The 22,017-nt window shown below is 44.6% G+C and overlaps 1 protein-coding gene across 1 annotated transcript; it reads left to right on the top strand.

The window, feature by feature from the left end:
- The first annotated feature begins 15,046 nt into the window (after positions 1–15,046).
- SRGN (serglycin) lies at positions 15,047–21,614 on the top strand. The gene is made up of 4 exons (XM_048857409.2): positions 15,047–15,162; positions 15,484–15,611; positions 17,844–17,991; positions 20,642–21,614. Exons 2-4 carry the CDS (start codon positions 15,521–15,523, stop codon positions 20,850–20,852), a joined length of 450 nt encoding a protein of 149 aa, XP_048713366.1. The 5' UTR covers positions 15,047–15,162; positions 15,484–15,520; the 3' UTR covers positions 20,853–21,614.
- The last annotated feature ends 403 nt before the right edge of the window (positions 21,615–22,017 follow it).

The following is a 22,017-nucleotide window of genomic DNA, read 5'->3' on the forward strand; positions in this document are numbered from 1 at the left end:
CCTGGTTTGTAGTGTAGAGTATGTTTCCCAGATCTGAAGAAGAGCTCTGTGCAAGCTTGAAAGCTTGTCTCTCTCACCAACAGAAGTTGGTCCAATAAACTATATTACCTCATCCACCTTGTCTCTCTAGATTTATATTAGGCACTTCTGCAATCTGATCCAAATGAATAATACTAAATTATTTATATGGTCTCATAATGAATTGAGAAATAAATAGACCTGAGAATTAGGACCAGGGAGGTGTTTCATAGTTAATCATTTTAGTACTCAAAATGTTTATTCACTACTTAATAGTTATTTCTGGATTTTCAGTAATAACTCCAGACATGCAACAATGAGCCTCAAGTGTCTGCTTGAAGGGTCAGAAATATACAAGAAAAGCAACCCCCTCCCATCAAAACTAATGCCACAGAAAAATGCAAAGCTCTTAATCTGCTTTACATGCGATTTGAAAATGTCAGTTCTTGGGTCCAGCAGTTGTAAGAAGTAGTAATGGGGAAGTATGATGAATTAGTGGGAAAAACATATTTTTGCAAAAGAATATCCAACACATTAATAAAGGGTGATTTTTTTAAAGCTTTGATAAAAGATTTGAAATGCCTTCTCTGAAGTTTATCTCATTAAAAGTGCCCTGTAAGGGTTGTATTCTCAAATAACCGACTCCTGATCCACCTTTTTTCCTCCCTCAGATCTTTTAGGTTGCAGGATTTGATGTTTCTAACATATAAAAAGCCACATATGAAAAGCACACTTGAAATAGCAGTATGCAGCGTTGTTCTAGCTGAATTAGTCCCAGGACACGAGGAAGAGCTCTGTGTAGGTCGAAAACTTGTCCCTTTCACTAGCAGAAGTTGGTCCAATAAATGATATTACTTCACCCATCTTGTCTCTCTAATATCCTGGGAGCAAAATGGCAACAACACTCCGTTCAGCTTTTAAGATTTTTTCTGTCCCTGTGCTCAGATAATGTATTAAATAACAAAGACTATGAAAATGTTATTTCTGTTCCAAGGGTAATATCAGAACTATAATAATTAGTAAACACTTTGAGTGGGACTTTCAAAACACTCATTCTTATCTTAACTCTGGTCATTGAAGTCAGTGGGAATTTTGCCACGGAGTTCAATGGGGATAGTTAGACCAATGCAGAGCACTTTTATAAATTCCACTCTCTGTTCTTAAGAGAACTTAAATAAATGACTATCATGTATAACCTAACCACACACAGCAAGGTCCTCTGTGTGTTTTCAAAACTAGCTGTGCTTCTTTAATTTTCTTCAGTGATTTTGAGACCTTTTATTTTGTGGATAATGATTTTTATTGATTACTAATTAGGAAAGGCTCCCTTCTCCTCCCTCTCCTCCTCCCCCCCCACCAAGTATTTTTCTCTGACAAATGATATCAGGGCAATCACAGAGTTGGCAAGCCCTTGTGTCATGCATTGCTGATGTCACTGGTGCATCTGAAGTCTGCTCTAAGTCTTTGCTCTAAGTAAGCAATGATATTTTATTATAATAAAATCCTTTAGTTTCTTTTAAGTAGTGGTTTCCACCTGTTGTACAACTGTGTCTGGCCTCATGTCATTACTATAACATAGACCAAGACCATCCATTCTAATAGGTCTTTTACATCTCCCAGTTTCTATCTCCCTGAAAATGCAAGTGTGTTTCCTACGACATACTTTGTTTCCTACAATGCATTTTCCAATATTTTGGCCACTGTAATTTTAAAAATTGGAAGCAATGGGGCTTCCATGCCTTGCTTAGAGAATGAAATAAATGGCCCCACAGTAGCATGGGGCCTTTCATCATTAGATAGTGTTGAGTTTGGAATACGCTACATGTAGGTTTTTTCTTTGAGTGATTGCTTATGTGTATTTCACAATAGGCGTGCCTGCTCGCCATGTGCACCGGTGCCGAAAGTTTTCCCCCTAGCAGTACCCATAGGGGGGAGCGCCCCAGCGACACCCGGAGTGGCGCCTCCATGGCACGGTATAAGGGGAGCTGCGCGTTCCCCTCACCCTCAGTTCCTTCTTGCTGCCAGTGAAGGTGCGTCTGAACTACTCTGCTCCAGCTTTGCTGTAGCTAGTCCCCAGAACTGTTTGTTCATTCAGTGTTGGTACCTGTAGTTAATTAGCTGTTTAGTTAGTTCAGTTAGTCAGAGAACCCAGGCCGGGGCATGCCCTGCGCCTCGGGTTTTAAGTCATGAAGCACTTGTAGGCGATCTATGCCAAGGAGTGACCCGCATGCAGACTGTCTGTGCTGTTTGGGAGAAACCCATATCAGCAATTGTTGCAAAATTTGAAGTCCTTTAAGCCTCAGACCAAGAGAGAGAGGGACATTAGGCTCCGGCCATTCTCATGGAGTCGGCGCTGACCCCGACTCCGGCACGCCACTCTGAGCCGGCACCAGGCACTGCGGTGTTGGTGCGCGGCAACCTTCCGGTGCCATCGACCAGTCGGCACCGCTCCCCATCCATAGGGCACGCTAAGAAGGCAGAAAGATGCCTTCTTCGCAGCGGCACCAAGGGAAACCCAGGACAGAGGCTAAACCCGTGCCAGGCAATCCTCGATCCTCACCCGCCTCTAGGCCTTCGACTCATGTAGAGTGGAGTAGCCCGGCCCCTTCAGAGCCGACCTCCCTGGATGTCTGGATGCCATCCACGCCGGAGGCCCTGCAGGCGGCCTGGGTCGTTACGTCCATGCTGGTACCAGGAGCACCGCCGATGTCGGCCCCACACTCCAGGGGCAAGCCGCTGCTGGGATCTCCACTGTCACCCCCAGCTCAGTACCAGTCTCGGTCCAGGGAACATTCCCGATGCCGTTCGCCACCCAGTGACCGTTCAGGTAAAGTCCACGTGGATTGCCCTCGACTCCCACCAGACTGTCTGGTTGGGTTCCATCCGACCGAGAATCTCGGCAACTGAGGGGACTGAGGTAGACGTCGCCAAAGGTCCTTGCCTTGGAGGGGTTATTGCAGCCGGTCACGGCACGGACGTTGACGCTGTTCCCACTTGGAATCCCGCTCCAAGACCCCGCCAAGCCATCTCCTCCTCAGCCCCGGGTGTCCATCACCATCATCTTGCCATCGCGGGTCTGCCCGTCAGAGCCGATCGCAGAGCAGCTGTTACCAATGGTACCAGTCCTCCACATCTGGATCGCGGTCCCGTGGTCTGCGTCATTCCCGGCATCGCCTCTCCTACCGGTCCAGGGACAATGGCAGGTCGTACGTTGGCCGGGCCAGGCCAGCCAGGTTGAACAACAGGCTCCACCGGTGCCGCAGCAGGTGCAGTGGCACCAGGCCCCATGGCCGGCCCAAATGGTACCAGTGGGCACCGTGGCCCCTGATGCAGCCCCCGGTGGGAGCTCGCTTGGTGGCCGGAGCCTCAGAAGGACCATCGGCCTCCCTCTCCAGACCTGTGAGGAAGGAGTCGGTGTGACATATATCCTCAGCACCGTGCCCAGAGACCGACCAGGTGGTGGACCCTCCGGTGCTGGCGGACACCCAGAGCACTGCACCGGCCTCCTCGCCCTCCCTGGATGAGGCAATTACGGCCCTGCCCCCCTCCGTCCTGCAGGAGGACTTTAGGGCCCACCAAGAACTCTTAAAAAGGGTGGAAACAAGCCTCCACCTCCAGGCAGAAGAAATGGAGAAGCCCTTGAACTCCCCATTTAATGTGCTGTCCTCTTCAGCACTGGGCAGGGTGTTCTTGCCTCTCCATGAAGGGGTGGCAAAAATTTCAAATGCCCTGTGGCAAACACCGGCCTCATTGGCCCCCATCTCTAAGAGGGCGGAACGCAAGTACTTTGTACCTGCCAAGGGACACAAGTACTTATACCCACCCGGCGCCCAACTCCCTTGTGGTTGAGTTGGTTAACCAGAGGGAATGGCAGGGCCAGCCAGCCCCTACCCCAAAAAATAAAGACTCACAGAGGCTGGACTCTTTTGAAAGAAAAGTTTATTCATCCTCGAGCTTTCAGTTACGAGTGGCAAACCACCAGGCTCTCCTGGACCGGTATGAGTTCAATCTGTGGGGCTCCCTGCCCAAGTTCGAGGACTCCCTCCAGAAGCGTGATAGGAAGGAGTTCAAAGTGCTAGTGGAGGAGGGTACAGCGGCTGCCAGGGCAACCCTGCAGGCAGCTTCAGATGTGGCGGACATGGCCGCGCAGTCCGGGGCCTCCGCGGTGTCCATGAGAAGAGCGTTGTGGCTCCTGCTCTCTGGGCTGTCCAGCAGGGCACAGACCTCCATGCAGGATCTCCTGTTTGACGGCAAAGCTGTTTGTGGAACAAACGGATACAAAGCTACATGCATGAAAGACTCCCGCACAACCCTCCAGACTCGGGGTCTCTATGTTCCATCTCCAGCTAAATCTAAGTTCAAGCCGCAGCAGACTCGCGCTCAGGCCACCCACCCAAAATACGAGGCCGCCTATAAGAAGTCGCGGGACTATAAGAGGCGCCCTCAGAGGCAGTCTCGACCTGCCTCCCAACCTGGGTTCTCCAAGGGCAAGCAGGTGGGGAAAAGGCAGTTTTGATGGGATGCTCAGGGGCGCCCTGCCAGTTCTCATCAGGGATCCACCCTCAATAAAGCTTCCCTTCTTCAATTTGTTTTGTGCTTTCCTCCTGGAGCAGTTGCAGCTGACCTCAGACCAATGGGTCCTCAAGACCATCTCACAGGGCTACACCCTCCAGTTTACTTCCTCACTGCCCAACCATCCCCTGCCCCCGTCACTCCTGGGGGACCCCTCGCATGAAGCTCTGCTGGAGCAGGAGGTGGGGCGGCTCCTGGGCCTAGAAGCAGTGGAAGTGGTGCCCGGGGAGTTCAAAGGCAAGGGGTACTACTCCCGCTATTTCCTTATCCTGAAGGCCCAAGGGGGACTCAGGCCCATCCCAGATCTGCAACGTCTGAACCAGTACATGGTGAAGCTCAAGTTTCGCATGGTCTCCCTGGCCTCCGTCATCCCCTCCCTGGATCCTGGGGACCGGTACGCTGCCCTCGATCTGCAGGATGTGTACTTCCACATTCATATATTCAAGGGGCACAGACGCTTCCTCCATTTTGTGGTGGGGCAGAATCACTACCAATTTACGGTCCTCCCATTTGGCCTGTCCACTGCCCCCAGGGTATTTTCAAAATGTATGTCAGTGGTAGCGGCCTACCTCAGGCACCGGGGGCTCCAGATCTTTCCCTATCTGGATGATTGGCTGGTCAAGGGCAGCTCCTGGTCGCAGGTGAGGGATCGTGTGACGCTCCTGCTGTCCACGTCCACCGCTTTGGGCCTGTTGGTAAACAACACCAAGTCCACGTTAGTCCCGGTTCAACGCATAGAGTTTATCAGGGCGCTCCTGGATGCCTCATTGGCCTGAGTCTCCCTCCCACTGGACCCAGGTTTGAGGTTCGAGAGCCTGAAGGGGCTCATTGACACGGTCACAAGTTTCCCGGTGACAACATCCAGAACGTGCCTCCAGCTTTTGGGTCACATGTCGGTGTGCACGTACATGGTCCATCGTGCCAGATTCAGGATGAAGCCCCTCCAGCTGTGATTGGCCTCGGAGTTCTCCCAGGCCAGGGACAGGATGGACAAAATCCTCACCATACCCGACTTGGTGATCGCCTCCCTATGGTGATGGTCCGCCCCAAGTAACATGCTCCAAGGGATCCCATTCAGGGACAGGGCCCCATCGCTGGAACTGGTGTCCGATGTGTCAGACCTGGTTTGGGGGGCCCATGTGGGGAATGTTCAGACCCAAGGTCTGTGGTCGGCTCAGGATCTGACCGTACACATAAACGTCAAGGAACTCAGGGTGGTGCGGCTGGCGTGCGTGGCCTTCCGCTCACACCTGGAGGGCAGGGTGGTCAGGGTCCTCACGGACAACACGGCCTCCATGTTCTATATCAACAGGCAAGGCAGGGCCCGATTCTCTGCCGTGAACCCCTCAGGCTGTGGGATTTATGTATAGCCCACAACATCTGCCTAAAGGCCTTCCATCTACCGGGTGCCCGGAACATGCGGGCGGATCACTTGAGCAGGAATTTCTCCTTTCAGCATGAGTGGTCTCTCCACCCGGAAGTGGCTCACAGGCTTTTCCGAGTGTGGGGGACTCCCCAGGTGGACCTGTTCACAACTCGGCAAAACCGGCGCTGTCCCCGGTTCTATTCCAAGGAGGGACTGGGACGGGGCGCTATCTCCAATGCCTTTCTCCTGTTCTCGTCAGGCCAGTTTCTGTATGCCTTCCCCCTGTTCCCACTGATCAGCAAGGTCCTGGAAAATGAAGATGGACAAGGCCCAGGTCCTCCTGATTGCCCCGGCATGGCCCAGGCAACATTGGTACGGGATCCTCATGGGCCTGGCGGTTGCTCCACCGTGGCCGTTGCCGTTCCACCCGAACCTGCTCTCCCAGGACCAGGGCCGCCTCCTCCACCCCAAGCTAGTGGCTCTCCACCTCTCAGCATGGCTGCTCAATGGTTAGGTCGGGAGGAAATGACGTGCTTAGAAGGGGTTCAACGCGTCCTCCTAAAGCAGACGGTCCTCCACATGCCGCACCTACTTGGCAAAGTGGTCCCGGTTCTCCAGATGGGCAGATGCGTGGGGCGTTTCCCTGGTGGCCGCCCCGATCCATCTTATCCTGGACTATCTTTTTCACCTTAGAGCCCAGGGCCTGGCACCCTTGTCAGTCAAGGTGCATCTGCATATCGGTCTTCCATCCGCTGGTGCAGGGTCACATGGTATTCTCCCATGCTATGACTGGCCAGTTCCTCAAGGGGTTGGACTGTCTTTTTCCGTATGCTAGGCCACCGGTCCCGCAGTGGGACCTGAACCTGGTGTTGGCCCGTCTCACGGGGCCCCCATTTGAGCCACTAGCCACGTGCTCCTGGTCCCACCTCTCGTGGAAGGTGGCCCTCCTGGTCGCTATCAGGTCGGCCAGGTGGGTCTCGGAGCTTAGGGCCCTGACCTCCAAGCCTCCATACACGGTTTTTCATAAGGACAAGGTCCAGCTCCTTCCACACCCTACATTCCTCACGAAGATGGTCTCCGCCTATCACATGAGTCAGGACATTTTTCTACTGGTCCTCTGCCCCAAGCCCCACGCATCCAGTGGGGAGCGCTGTCTCCACATGCTCGGTGTGCGATAGGCTCTGGCTTTCTACCTCAAGCGGACCAAGCCATTCAAAAAGTCCTCGCAACTGTTCATCGCCTCGGCTGAGCACATGAGAGGTCGGTCGATCTCCACTCAGCGGCTCTCCAACTGGGTCACTTCGTGCATCCATACCTGTTATGATGTGGCGGGTATCCCCCCGCCACCAATTGTGAAAGTGCACTCGACTCGAGCGCAAGCCTTGTCGGCTGCCTTCTTGGCCCACGTCCCCATCCAGGACATTTGTAAGGCTGCCATGTGGTCTTTGGTTCACACGTTCACCTCGCATTATGTGATCGTCTCCCAAACCAGGGACGCCGCCGGGTTTGGCAGGGTGGTACTCCATCCCAAGAATTTGTGAACTCCTACCCACCTCCAACAGATATAGCTTGGAATCACCTATTGTGGAATTCACCTGAGCAATCACTCGAAGAAGAAAAGACAGTTACCTTTTCTGTAACTGGTGTTCTTTGAGATGTGTTGCTCATGTCTATTCTACATCCCGCCCTCCTTCCCCTCTGTTGGAGTTGTCTGGCAAGAAGGACCTGAGGGTGGGGGGAGAGCATAGCTCCCCTTATACTGTGCCATGGAGGCACCACTCCAGGGGTTGCTGGGGCGCTCCCCCCTATGGGTACTGCTCGGGGAAAAACTTTCGGCACCAGTGCACATGGCGAGCACGCACACCTATTGTGAAGTAGACATGAGCAACATATCTCGAAGAACACCAGTTACGGAAAAGGTCTTTTTGTGTGATGGCTCATATCATAAACAGGAAACAGCCTTTCTTTTTGCTGATTAGCAGTTTTAATATTTTAATCACATGGGTTTTTGTTTTTTCTTATCTGACCTAAGACTTTTTTTATCTAAAAGTTTGAAATGAGAGAGATTGCAAGGTTAGTGAGAACTCTGTCATTGGTATCTTATATCATTTCATGTAACAAAAAACTTTTAAAAAGTTAGCATTTGTAGGAACTTCAAAAACTGCCCAGCCCTTTGCTTGCAAAATCAGGCCTTTTTGGTACATTTGATCATAAAAACTTGCATACCTGCTGTACTCCACCCCGGTCAACTGATGCTTCCTTCTTCTCAACCATCTCTGCTCTCATTCCTGGATTTTTGGTCTCCCTAAATAGATCCTGAAATCCTGGCAATATCTCCAGCAAGTCCTGGTCTACTTCCTCATTCTGCTGGTCTGCATGGTTCACAGAGTTGGCCCTAACCACTGTACTGCACAGTCCCATGGTGCTGTTCAGAAGTATCCCTGCATGGAAGCAAGAGTCACAAGCATTCAGTCCAGCTCATTGTAAAAGGGGCATATTTTTTACCAAGACCTAGACCTACTATTGCTGTCCCTTGTCTTATTATATAGGACCCTCATTCCCATTATCTTTTCAGGGCACTGTGTCTGCTTTGAGTTACACCCCATCTTGACCAGTCACTCAGCCACCTGGTCATAGAATATCTGTCATGAGTTCATTTGGCCCTAGATCCCCTCTTCTCCCCTGATGGCTACCAGCACTTGCACATTGGCTTCAGGCCAGATGGCAACACCTTCATATGAAAATCTCCTCTGAGACAAGCCAGTGACAGAATCAGAGTAAGTTGAACAAGTCAAAGAAGAAGTTGATCGCAGTGAAAATAGTGTGAAACTCAGCTTCACTGTATGTAATAAGCACTGTTTGCACAGGAATCCATCTTCCAGCCAACTTGACCTGTGTGTGGAGTGCAGAAAGTAGACTGGACAGGTGACCTAATAAGAAATGATTGGTGCAGGTAGGATGGTCCTGGAGGTCTATTTGTACCATTAGCTATTGTGCCAGAAATCTCTGCCACCAATGGGGTAGGTGGAGGAGATCATAGTGGTGAGCCATGCTCAAAGGGGGTCTAATCCAAATAGGGATTATTGTGCCTGTTGGGAACATTTTGTGTGTGGATGTGAGGTGTGTTACAGCTATGTTAAGGGGACCACATGGTGTACTAGAATGCCAAATTTCTCTAGTATAGACAAGGCTGTTAGGGGCTATTATGCCATCACTGGACATTTGCCTTATACCTTGTTTCATCATTTACACCTGGGCAAAGTGAATGTAAATTGCCATCATATCAGAATGGTAGTTTTTTACACTCTCGGCACTGACTAGGCTAGATCCTGGGGTGCAGTGCAACTCCACAGAGCAAAAGTTGGAGAAGGATGGTGCAAGGGTGGCTTAAAACTCAGCTTTTCAGCCCCCACACTGTGCTGCAGCTCTGTGGAAGGCCACTCCCCATGTGCTGAGTTAGAGCTAGGTGAGGAGTACTCTAGCTACAAGGGATGGAACAGATAGTTGTAGGTTGTCATGATGCAGGGATGCCACACCTCATCAGAGAGTCTGGCCTACTTTATGCAAGTATAAATTACTACAGGAGGTGCAAGACAGTGGAGAATTGGCCCACGGTGTGGGAAATGTAATACAAGTGATTCCCTTTTATATTAATAGTTGTTAAACACATATGCTCAGTTCTTCTGGTTCTCAGCTGACATGGGGGAAAAAAAAGCAAAACATTCAAATGTTCCCAAGTGACCAGAACTGCCAGCTTTACAGCTACTTTGTGCTGCTGGAATGAACGGGTGACTGGATCCTTATTAATCTCCACCTAGCTGATCCCTCTCTAGAATTATTTTTTCATATGTTCCACCCACCGCTAAATGATTTAGTTTGTACTCCCTTCTCCCCATGGCTTACTCAGAAAACCAAAACAAGTCTGAAGAGAATGAGAGGAGGAGGAGCAGTGAATTCATTTTGTGGGTGACGGTGTTGTTTCAGACAACAACTCCTCTGAATCTTGGTGGTGCTTGGAGTTTTCAGCACAAAGGTGGGAAAGGTACTGAGCTACTATGAGATTCAATACATAACAATGTGCAAGCTTCCTTTAGAGCTTCACACCCTACAATATTTGCCCTTGATTAGTGGAAAGTTGATGTTACTGTAGGAACAATTTCTATGACCTAAAAGAGGTTAAAAGCTGATAAAATTTCAGTGTATATTTTCTTTGTTTCCTACCGATGATGATCACAACTTAAAAAAAAAAAAGTTCATGCTAAAAATAGGAAGTAGCACATACGGCAGTAAGAATAACGGCCAAATGTGGTCAGCTTCTTGAGGTGTGATTCACATCAACAGCCTTTATACATTTTCAGAGGTTCACTGACAGAGGAGTAGAATGCAAACTAAAACAAATGGAACTGTAGTGACACTATTTTCCTAGGCACTTGTGGTTGACATCTTTGTATGATATGTAGGAAAGAATTTGGAGTAAGAAATAAATAAAATGAGTTTAACGCTGAGAATAAATTTCCCTTATGATTGAAAGAGGTTTGAATGCAACAGGAATTCCATATTAAATGGGATACTGTCACGGCCTTACCTTTGCAAGAGGGTTATTATACTGTAGTACTGCAATAACTTTGGGTCTGTTTTTTTCCACTACAGAAAAACATGTTCTGAAGTTTGTAATTCAGTGATAAATCATGAATCTGAAACCTGATGCACACAAAGTTTTTGCCTATATGCAGAGGCTTACTGGAGCGGGGAGGTGGGGTGGTGAGGAGGAAAGTTACTTAAGCTCTCTTTTACTCATGGAGTCATTAAAATAATGTGGCAACTGACAAATATCTTTGCAAATAAACTGGTACAATGAAAAGGAACAGAAAGCTTGGGCTTAATTCTTCAGCATGGTAGCTAAAGTGGTGCAACTTCATGTGTGGATGCTCATAAATAGATTTAAAATATTTTAAATGTTTGTCTGTTTTTCTGTACAGGGCAAGCTAAATGGATCAACCAGTTTTAAACTTCCGTAAGCATATCCCCACAAGGGGTTTCAGCCGTTTAATTAAACTAGTGCAACTTCATGTGTAGACAAGCTTTAACAATGTGGAATTGTGTCCTAAATTTACCACCTCATTAGAAAGTTCATCAAGTAATTCAATTTCAGGAAATAATTCTAGGTCAAAATATGTTATGTCAGAATCGGTTACATAGGTTCGTAGCGAGAAACAACTCTGTCTTCATCAGAAGCTACTAATGTTATGGTGGTTTTAGTGGTGTGAAAATGGAAGTGGGTACTGTATATAAGTGCTTAAGCATTTTAGTGCTTCTGTCCTAATCATTGCTTTCAGAGTCAGCAATCAGCACCTTTTAGTGATTCCCATGTTCTAGAAAAACTATAATTTATTTATGTAGTGAATTAATAATATATTTTTTCAAGTACAATGAACTCTTTTAGCATCTATTATCAGGGATCAAGTCGAAGAGGGTACAGCCTGTATTTATCCAGACAAACCACTTAGTTGATATTTAGAGAGTATGGATAGGGAGAATTGCAACAGAACTCTAGCAAGGCTCCTCAACTTGTGAATATAGCTTCCACTCCTGCAAACATGCACTGTTATAGTTGTGAGTTTTTCTTTACAGTCCCTTCCATGTTGTTGTTGTTGTTGATGACCCTTCATGCTAAATCAGAGTTCTTCAAGTTTTTCCTTCTAAGTTGTTTGTTTTTAATGATCACTGAGGCATCTTCTCTTACTCATTGCTTTTCTCTTTTTAGGTAGCTACCATCTTGTATGGCTTGTGACTTCTGAACTTTATTCTAAATCTCCAAAGAGTAAGGGGGCACCTGAAATCTGTTGTCTTCCAGGAAATGCAAGGGCATGCAGATTGTTTATTGTTACTGTAGGACTTAAGAAATAGGCTTGTGGCATTCAGGTGAAGATCACATTGACCTTCATACAAGAAATGAAATTATGATTATTAATAGGACTTTTGCCCTTCTCTCCCATAGAATTCTTTTGTGCTTTCATGGCTGTTCCCTTTTGAAAGCAGCAATCTGTCAAAATAAACACTATGGTCTGAAAGATCTTTGGGAATATAACTTTAATCCTAAAAAGTCTAAAGCAATTGATAAAATAAGGACTGACATTGGGGCAGACAGTTTTGTGTGCATAAACTGAACATATCTGACACCCTGAGATTCACCCAGGTTCTGAATGCTTCAACAGCATCTATGGTAGTGCTGTAGTATAATAGGCTGAGAGCTAAACTATACTGAAACCCTTTCAAGGTTTGCCCTCTTTTTGAAAAGATACTGTCAAGTATCTAGCTCCAATGAATTGTCCTTATAGCAGGATTCTGAGGCATGTCTTCAGCAGGAAATACCATAGGAAGACTAAGGCTATGTCTACACTAGAGTTGATGTTGGTATAACTTGAATAAATCACCCCCATGAACGACATAAGTTATACCATCATAAGCGCCGGCGCTCACAGGGGCTGGAGTAGTTAAGCCGACGGGAGAGTTCTCGTCTGTTGGCTTAGAGCGGCTGCATTAGAGAGCTTATAGCAGCGCAGTTGCATTGGTGCAGCTGTGCCGCTGTAAACTCTGTAGTGTAGCCATGCCCTAAATCTCATTCACATAAGGGAAAGAGACTCCTTCCTTTGGAAAGCACTAAGGCCTTATCCACATGGGAAGACTTTTCAGTATAGATTTTCCGGAATGCATCCGATGAAGTGAGCTGTAGCTCATGAAAGCTCATGCTCAAATAAATTTGTTAGTCTCTAAGGTGCCACAAGTCCTCTTTTTCTTTTTGTGAGTACAGACTAACACAGCTGCTACTCTGAAACCTATACTGGCAGGGACATGCACAGGAATTTAAATATCACTCGTTTTGGAGGGACATGTTCTGTGCCCCCACCGTGGCCCCAGGGCCGGAGGAGCTGTCAGCTCCTGCCATGGCCCCGGGGCTGGAGATGCTCCCTCTCCTTGCCAGGGCCCTAGGGCCACATGAGCTTGCTGTCGCTGCCCCTAGGATGGAGGAGCTCGCTTTCCAAACCATGGCACTGGGGCCAGAGGAGTTCTCTGCCCCCACCAATTATTGCGGGGGCCCAGGCCCCTGCTTGCCTCCCCTTGTGCATGCCCCTGTATATTGGTATAACTGTAATGAAATAATGTGTCCAACACTTTTGTTTATGCCAGCTTGAACGACTTCCCTTGAATTCTATCCCTTTCCAGTACCTCTTAGATCCCCACAACCGCTGTGGAACACTGCTGGGGTGGTGGTGTGAACAGGACCAAAATGTATTCAACACCAGGTACAGAGAGCCTGATCAACACCTAGTTCTAATATGAGTTAATCATGCTGTCTGAATCCAGAGTTAAACACTGTTTGGCCCTAAGTGACCAGATGTCCTGATTTTATAGGGACAGTCCCGATTTTTGGGGCTTTTTCTTATATAGGCACCTATTACTCCCCACCTCCTGTCCTGATTTTTCACACTTGCTATCTGGTCACCCTATTTGGCCCTGTCCACACCAGTCCTCACCCTAGTTCAGGGAGGAGAGGCCTCAGGAAGAGCCGTGTTTAAATCTGGATGTCAGAAACAGCTCAGTTGCTTGAGTAGACAGGACGCCCTTATAATGCTGTTTGATCAAAGACCTCACCTGCTATGAGTACTTCCAGGGCTGGGCCCTATCCTCTCTCTCTCTCCCCATTTCAAGTCCCACTTCCATTTGTTTTCTTTCTCCCTAACTGCTTTTCTTGCTTTTCCTTTATGGGTGCAATCAGTGCAGATCTTGGCCAGGTTTGATCAACACACACATTTCTTACCCACCTGTTGGAGTGCTAATGCCACAAAAAGAAATTATTTTTCTTTAACTTACAGAGTTCAAATGGGGCTTCCTAATAGAAAGTCTAGTAGTTAGAATCCTTTACATGGTCTCAATTGGTTTTGTAGTCTGCTGTGAGATCAGGAGGCAGGAACTACTAGACCAAATTCTGTGTGACAGATGCAATACACTGGAAATACAGACTATTCAAAGATTATTATATTGAGATGTGACAGGTGCTATTGACACATGGAATATTCAAAGACTATTGCATCACCTTTATATGTTATATGTATCTTTATGGGCTAGTGATTGTATTTCTGGGTCAATAGATGAGCTAAATGGTTCTAAACTAAATTCACCAACTCAGATCACTGTGGGGTAATTAATGCAAATTTTTAGTACAGGTAACAAGTCTGGGAAGTTTCATACCCAGGGGAGATAGCGCATATACCAATTTGTCCTGGTTCAAAAGGCATGGCAAACAAAGAACTGTAAACTATATAAGGAGACTGTCCTGATCTGGGAACTGACATGAAACTGTGATCAATAGTGGCAGGCCATGTGAGAAGTGCCTGAAGTACTTTAATTTGATCAGGGTCCCCATGTGGAAGATGGCTGACTGCCTGGTAAATTAGATCTGCAGATAAACTGTTTATTGTTTTTATTATATGTTTTCTCTGTAATGCTTTTGTTCTGAATAAATAGTACTTTGATTTATGAGAACTGGATGGTCACTGGTTAACTCTGTTATTGCTATTGAGAGAACAGGACTGCAGGTGCTTAACTACAGTGAGACAGGCTAAGAGAAACACAGTGAATTGCAGGAATCTGCAGCCCAATTCCCCAGTCTGGAGAAAGTGCATTGTGGGATCCCTTCCCTGAAAGGTGATGGCAAGAGGCTTGAGACCTAAACAGGGTGCCATCAAAGAGGTCATGCATGGGTCAGAGGTGCAGTTACTTTGGGAATTGTGACATGTTGTTCTAAAACCTAGCTGGCATCTGGGGAACCAGCTGGAAATTTTCAAGGGGAATTTCTACTAAGATTTACTTTATAAATGTACTGAAAAAATTCTCCTCACTGCTGTTATGTAGGTCCAGGCTTCCACCTTCCAAGAAATAAAAAAGCTGTTGGAATACAAATCCTGAATTTAAGAGTTTTTCCAAAGTGAGAGTTTCGCAGACCGTGTAAGCTTCACATTTCACACTGATCCTGTTACAAAGAATAAGCTTATCAAAGCTTGCTTTAGAAAGGGGAAATATACTTGTGTTGCCAATGCAACACTACAGTTGCCTGAAAGTTTGGGATATCAACAAACTGCTACTTTTTTTTTTTTACTAGGAGTGGCAAATGTACACTTGACCTCTAACAGCTGACATATCTGCAGGTACTGTATGTTTAGGGGAAAGCCTGTGTGTAGGCAGGATTGTGTCACATACTTCTGGACCCTCATTTCTAATAGCTGAAATAACATTTTTATTATGGTGCTTCCTGGGAACCCAAACCCACTTTCTTTGCTCTGGCAAAACTTCTCTTGAAGTCAGTGGTGATTTTTGTCTGAGTAAAAACCATGTAATTAGACTCGGCTTTTATTGTAGATGTCTCACTGAATTCAGTCAGGAAGTTGTGACGCAGGTTATGGGTTGGGTTTGAGGTTTTGGAATCCTTTTCTAAAAGTCGATCTCATTGCCTCGTTTTATTTCCTAAGTGTGAAGCCGTGGTGAAGAGTGGTGGAGTGTGGAAGAATGCAAGCCAAAATGCAGACTCGTGTCAGATGTAATGGGAGGATTTTCCTGGCTGTTTGTATAATCCTCTTTATGGGATACACAGCACAAGGTAAAATTGTGAATGGTTGTTATTTCTATAATCCTCTTTCTAAACTGTGTAGCGTAGGCCAAGTAAGTATACTATTGATTTTAAAGAATACTTGTAATTGACCTTGAAGTAGGAATAATAAAACCTATTTTTTATAAAATTAAATCTTTTTTTTGTTAAACTTTCCATCAAGATAAGTTTTTGTATAATGCCAATGATGATAAAATTGTTTTTGGCAAGTGGATCTTTTCTGTCCTCCTTATATAGATGATATGTGTAGTTAGTATTAGTATTTATTATATAAAAAACATTATTTAAATGATGGACATGGCAAGTTGCAGAAGTTCTATATAAATGTCTTAGCCAACTGTTTTTGTAGTGGCTGGAATATATCAACATCATGCTATGATCACAGTAATCTACAGATTTTTCAATCAACTGAGTTTGAAATACAGCAATCTAAAATGGATCTAAATTTCAGGAAGTAAGGACTTCAAGCAGACCTTTATTGGAGTTGTTTCAATCAACAGTGAGGCTAATAAATCACCTGCATATAATATGTAAAATTACAGATTTTACTTTGTAAAAGCAACTATGGTGCCTAATTTTGCCCTCTTTTATACCCTGGCAACCCATTGACTTTAGTGGGTTTGTTTGGACTTCTGTCTGATTGTTGAATGTAAGGTCTTAACAGGTACGCAAATATTTGAGAAGATGCATATTTCTGCTATTATATCTTCACTTGTTTCATGAGGAAATAGGAAATTTGGGGAAGTATGGGGAAGTTAAGGGTTTGATTCAATACAGCAAAAATTACAACACCGTGCACTGTAACAGCTAAAAGGAAATTATTGCTTCACAATGACACACACATTCTGGATGTATTTCTTACAAGAGACATCTAGTTTTCAAGCCACATACGTATATTTCCTGTAGAGATATTATCACAGCGATATTCATTAATTAGATATCTACTGGTGTTTCCATCCTAAATATTGTTTTCTTTGGATGACTATTATCTGAATTTTTTGCACACAAATTACTCAGGGTGTGGTACATATTACTTCTTACATTTATTAAAAACAGACTTTACTTTTAATATACAATAATAGTTTACTAATAATATACAAACAGAAGAAATGACGATGAAAAGGAAAAGGTACTCTGAGAGAGACGTGGAATAATGGCTATACGTATCTCTCCAAACACATTCTTTCTCCTGTAGACGAAATGTGTGCATCAGAAGATTGGAAGAGTGACTCAGTACAGTATGGTAACAGACAATGTTAAAAGGACCTGTAATTATGGAGAAGAGATATTCCCAAAGAACAAAATGAAATTAGACTAAAATACCAAAAGAAGGAGAATATAACATGAGGCTTCAGATGCAATTAGTTAATGATACCAAAAGAAGGATGAAAAGTTTAATCCTAAATGTATTTTTGATGGTTTCAAGTGTTTCGTTTGTTGGTTTATTTTTTGTTTTGCTCCTCTAAAATTTTTTTAAGAAAGCTTTTGCAGCCGAGCCTTAGATGTGAATGTAGGGTAGACATTGTGGGAGGAGAGGAAGTGAAAGAGCATCTGAAAAGTGTTTAGTGAACATCTGCAGCAGCTACTTTCCAAGAAGTCAGTAAATACGCTCTGCAATCTATGCTACAGGGGCTTATTATTAATGGGCAGATCCCACAGGGAGGGTTGGGGAGGAAATCTCTGTGAGGATTCTTTCATGGAGATTGCCTCAGTATTGTTCTGTTGGGGAGGTAGGTTACCTTTGGCAGATTCTGGGGGGATCTGCTGGAGGCTAGGGCAATCCACAGGAAGGCTCTGTGCCTCCACACCAGCTCTGGCACCTGGCAGCTAGAGTGTGCTCGGCACCTCACATTGTTTTTCACATTGTTATGTGCCTTTCCATGCTGTATGTGTCCTTTTCATACATGTCCATTTAATTCTGAAATCTACTCCTTTGTGTTGTCATAAGAGACATGGAAGTTCATCTAGCTGTTTCATATGGAATTTCTTCAGTGTTTGGAAGATGTGCCCATATGGATATAATATGGAATACAGGAATATTACTTATGGATAGTACCGATTAATTTAAAAATGTCTTGTCAGAATTGTTTATGGTTGGGTAATCACTAAATATATACATATAACTATAACTACCAGTTTCCTGATCAGGAGTTCATAAAGTAAAATAGTCCATAATATTGACTACAGTAATTCATACTAATAATGTATGAATAATTTGATCAGGTGTTCCAGTGCAGAAAGCAAGATTCCAGAGAGTAAGATGCAGACCTGACATCTTGTCTGCTAACTGCATTGAAGAAAAAGGACCGTTGTTTGAAATGTCTGAAAGTGGAGCTAACAGAATCCTCCCTCCCAAGGCTGATCCATTTCTGTAAGTAAATGAATTGTCCCTTCAGTATTTATGGTTGGCATCAATAAGCTTTCAGTATTCTTAGCTAAGGCGCTTACATCTTTGACTTTTAATGTACATAAGAACCATCATACTGCTCAGACCCATGGTCCATCGAGCCCAGCGTCTGTCTTCCAACAGTGGCCAATGCCAGGTGCTTCAGAGGGAATGAACAGAACAGGGAATCATTGAGTGATCCATCCCCATCTCATCCACTTCCAGCTTCTGGCAAACAGAGCCTAGGGACACTCAGAACATGGGGTTTCATCTCTTACCATCCTGGCTAATAGCCATTGATGGACCTATCTTTCATGAATTTATCTAATTCTTTTTTGAACCCTGTTATAATTTTGGCTATCTATCTATCTATCTATCTTTAGACTGTTGTGCATTTGATTTTCCTTTGCATGTTGAAAGAGTATTAATTTTTAAGTGATAGTACAAACATGGCTAAGATTTTGACATTTACAATACGCTGGTGTGGATGATGATCATATTTCACTAAAGTCTAAGGAGACAACTGGTATATTGCGTAGGATTTGTCATAGCCAGTCAGATCAATGCCCATTAAATTTGGTATCCCATCTCATGCAGTGACAAATCCTCGGTATTTCTAATGAGGGCACAATCCAACCCCTGTTTTCAGTACACCTAGCCACTTGTGCAATATTATATATGGCGATCCAGAATGGAAATACTGTTTCCTGATGTCTTTGATGGTCAGCATATGTTCTTAAATCTGAGGCTTGAATGCCATTATAAATATTGTTGGTCATAAAATTTCCCTTTAAAGAAATCCATTGATGGTATTTGACCTCCTTAGGAGTCAATTCTCAATTTGACTGCATGCTGTATAAAGTATTTCCTTCTATTGATCTAAATTCACCTGCCATTAAGGGTTAGGACTCTGGCTAATCCTGAGGAATGTAAACTCTTTAAGCAATGGATATAAGGATTTTTGGCCCAAAAGGGCACTTTACCAGGAAAGAAAGGTCTGTGATCCCAGGGAGGAATGGCTGTGTTGGCCTTCCAAGACAAAGGTCTTGTCTACACTACCAGGTAAGTCGACATAAATTACGCTACTCCAGCTACGTGAATAATGTAGCTGGAGTTGACGTAGCTTTGGTCGACTTACTGTGGTGTTTACATCATGCTGTGTCGACATGAGATGCTCTCCCGTCGACTTACTTTACTCCTCTCGTTCCGATGGAGTACCTGAGTCAACTGGAGAACGCTCTGTGGTCACTTTTGCACATTTTCACTAGACCCGCTAAATCGACCCCTGCCACATCGATCCCCGGTAAGTGTAGATATGGTCAAAGCTTCTCCTGCCTATTCCCAGCTGGGAACCACTCCTTTTTTCTCCAGGGCTACCCCTCTTGGGTGCTGCTGATCCTACTACTGCCTCATATTGAGAAAACCTGCATAATACTTTCAAAAGACAAGCTTTGGAACTTAAAATCATAACTTTGCTAGACACTAAAAATCATAATCTTAATAAAGACACTGGATTCATGGCTTATTACAACAATCTGTTACCCACTAACCCCTCTTTTTGTCCTATGACTAGGGATCTTAATGAGCCACTTCACCTTGAATGGTCTCTTAGGGCTTAGCTACACTTGCAAGTTAGAGTGCATTAAAGCAGCCCCGAGCACCCTAACTCCTGAGGTGTCCACATTGGCAAGGCACATAGAGCGCCTGGACTCTGCAGCTGGAGTGTTCCTGGTAATCCACCTCCACAAGAAGCATAAAGCCTTCTGCGCCTCGGCCGAAATGCCCAGGCATCAGTGTGGACGAGGTATTGCATTACTGCGCTGTGATTGGCTTCCAGAAACGTCCCATAATCCCCTGAAGTCAAGTGGCCACTCTTCTCATTGTTTTGAAATCGGCTGCAGGCATGTGGATATCCCCTTTCAAAGCTCCGTTTCTGACAGCCGGCATGCTTATCTGCTCTGAGACAAAGCAAACCATTAGTGTGGAATGCTGCTGTTGTGTGTGTGTGGTGGGGGGCGTGGAGAGAGGGGTCTGCTGCTGTGTGAACTTACAAGACAGCATGCTGACACACTCTCAGCCTCCCAAAACACACTGTTTCTCCCCCCACATACGCATAACACACTCCCTGTCACACTCCATCCCCCCATTTGAAAAGCACATTGCAGCCACTTGCACACTGGAATAGCTACCACAATCCACTGCTCTTTGGAGCATTGTAAGAGCTGCTAATATGGCCATGCCAGTGCGCTGGCAGCTGACAATGTAAACACACAGCAGCATTTTCCTTGCTGCAGCCTCTGAAGGCTGGTTTAACTCCCGGCACTCTACATCTGCAAGTGTAGCCAAGCCCTTAGTTTAGCATACATAGTTCGCACATATTCTATCTGTTTGACCTTGTATTTAGCTGTGACACTCTGAGTACATTTCCGAGACCTGAAGAAGACCACTCTGTAGCTCAAAAGCTTGTCTCTCTCACCAACAGAAGTCGGTCCAATAAAAGATATTACTTCACACACCTGGTCTCTCATTGAGAAAAGGCGCAGTTCAGTGTCAGCTGATGGGTGTTAAGCAGAATGGGACAATCATGTTTGTCCTTATGAGTAAATTGTATTGTGATTTTTCTCCTATATTTCAGGATGAAGAAATTTCAGGAGCAACCTGGTATTTTCTCACTTTATGATGAGGAATCTGGATCTGGGGCTGACGACATACCTGAAATAGAATCAGAATCTGAATCTGGGTCAGGAATTGATTACAATGTTGAGTATCCTAACTTGTCATCGTCTGGCTTGGTGCAAAAAGAGGAGTTGAAGCAGGAATTAACAAATGAAGATTTAATGCTGTAAGAAAGAAGACTTTATCTCTTTCATGACGATTATTTACAGCACTTCTTCTATGTTGTATAATTAAGTGATTAGTCATAGGACAAACAGTTTTATAAAAATTATAATCCAAAAAAAGTGCTTATAATCTTTATTACTTTTCTTTGCTAAAAAAATCTTTCTTAAATGTGACCTTACCTAAATTTATATGTGTATTTTATATCTAATCTTGGGATATTTCTGAAATCATGGGAAGATGGAATCTAAAAGATCCATGATAGTCTTGCTGAAGACAAATATTAGTATAGAGAAGAAAATGACTGGAAAATATGAGGTATGTGTATTCAAGCAGCAATTCAGGAGTCACAGACATACAAAGTAATGTAACTAAAAGTAAACGTCCCCAAACTTTTTCTTTGTTCCCCCTAGATAAATTTCCGTATAAAGTACCAATAAGCTTATTTGTGAAATTAATTGTTTGCTATTATAAAATGTATTCCATATTACACAATAACTAATATAATGTTACTTTAATAATTGGACTTTTTATAACACCCAGTGGGCCTCAATACAATATTAATATAATTTTGGCTGTACCTGTTAGTATAAATGGTGGTCATGTAGGTCCAAGAATCATGGCCCCTTCTACATTCCTTCTGTGTGACTATTATTAAAAGTGGTTAAAGAACAACTGCACTTGTTATATTTTAAATTTCTGGCTGAATATTTTTCCTTATATTTGCATCTACTCAGTTGTAATACTATTAAAATTTTAATGTAACCAAATACTGATTTTTTTTCTTAAATGCTGGAGTGAGTGCTCAAAAATATGGGTGGAAATGAACAATAAACAATTTTGTATTCTAGTAGCCTTCATTAAAAAAGTATCTAAAATACACTATCTGTGAAAAGGTTATAATCTGAGGCACAATAAATCCATGGCTGCAGAAAATACACCAATTTTGAGGATTTAAGATCTTTCCACAGGTTTTACCAGATTTTAAATTATCTTTTAAAATACAATAATTTCTAGCTCCTCCAGTTGTGTGAATTTTGCCACTGACTTCACAAGGAGCAGTATTAGTTTTAGAAAGTGCTAGAGACATTCTCTCTGCTGACCAGGAAAGACCTGGAACTGTTTGCCCTGAAGCCAGGCCAATGCTTTTATGTTTGATTTTGCTACCCTGAT

Source organism: Caretta caretta, chromosome 7 (genome assembly GCF_965140235.1).
Source record: "Caretta caretta isolate rCarCar2 chromosome 7, rCarCar1.hap1, whole genome shotgun sequence".
Taxonomy (NCBI): domain Eukaryota; kingdom Metazoa; phylum Chordata; order Testudines; family Cheloniidae; genus Caretta; species Caretta caretta.

Bases quoted from the DNA above. Each gene is read 5' to 3' on its own strand.
- SRGN (XM_048857409.2), top strand. From the start codon at position 15,521: ATGCAAGCCAAAATGCAGACTCGTGTCAGATGTAATGGGAGGATTTTC. The intron at 15,612-17,843 runs GTAAAATTGTGA...TAATTTGATCAG, and splicing joins TATGGGATACACAGCACAAG to GTGTTCCAGTGCAGAAAGCA. The intron at 17,992-20,641 runs GTAAGTAAATGA...CCTATATTTCAG, and splicing joins CCCAAGGCTGATCCATTTCT to GATGAAGAAATTTCAGGAGC.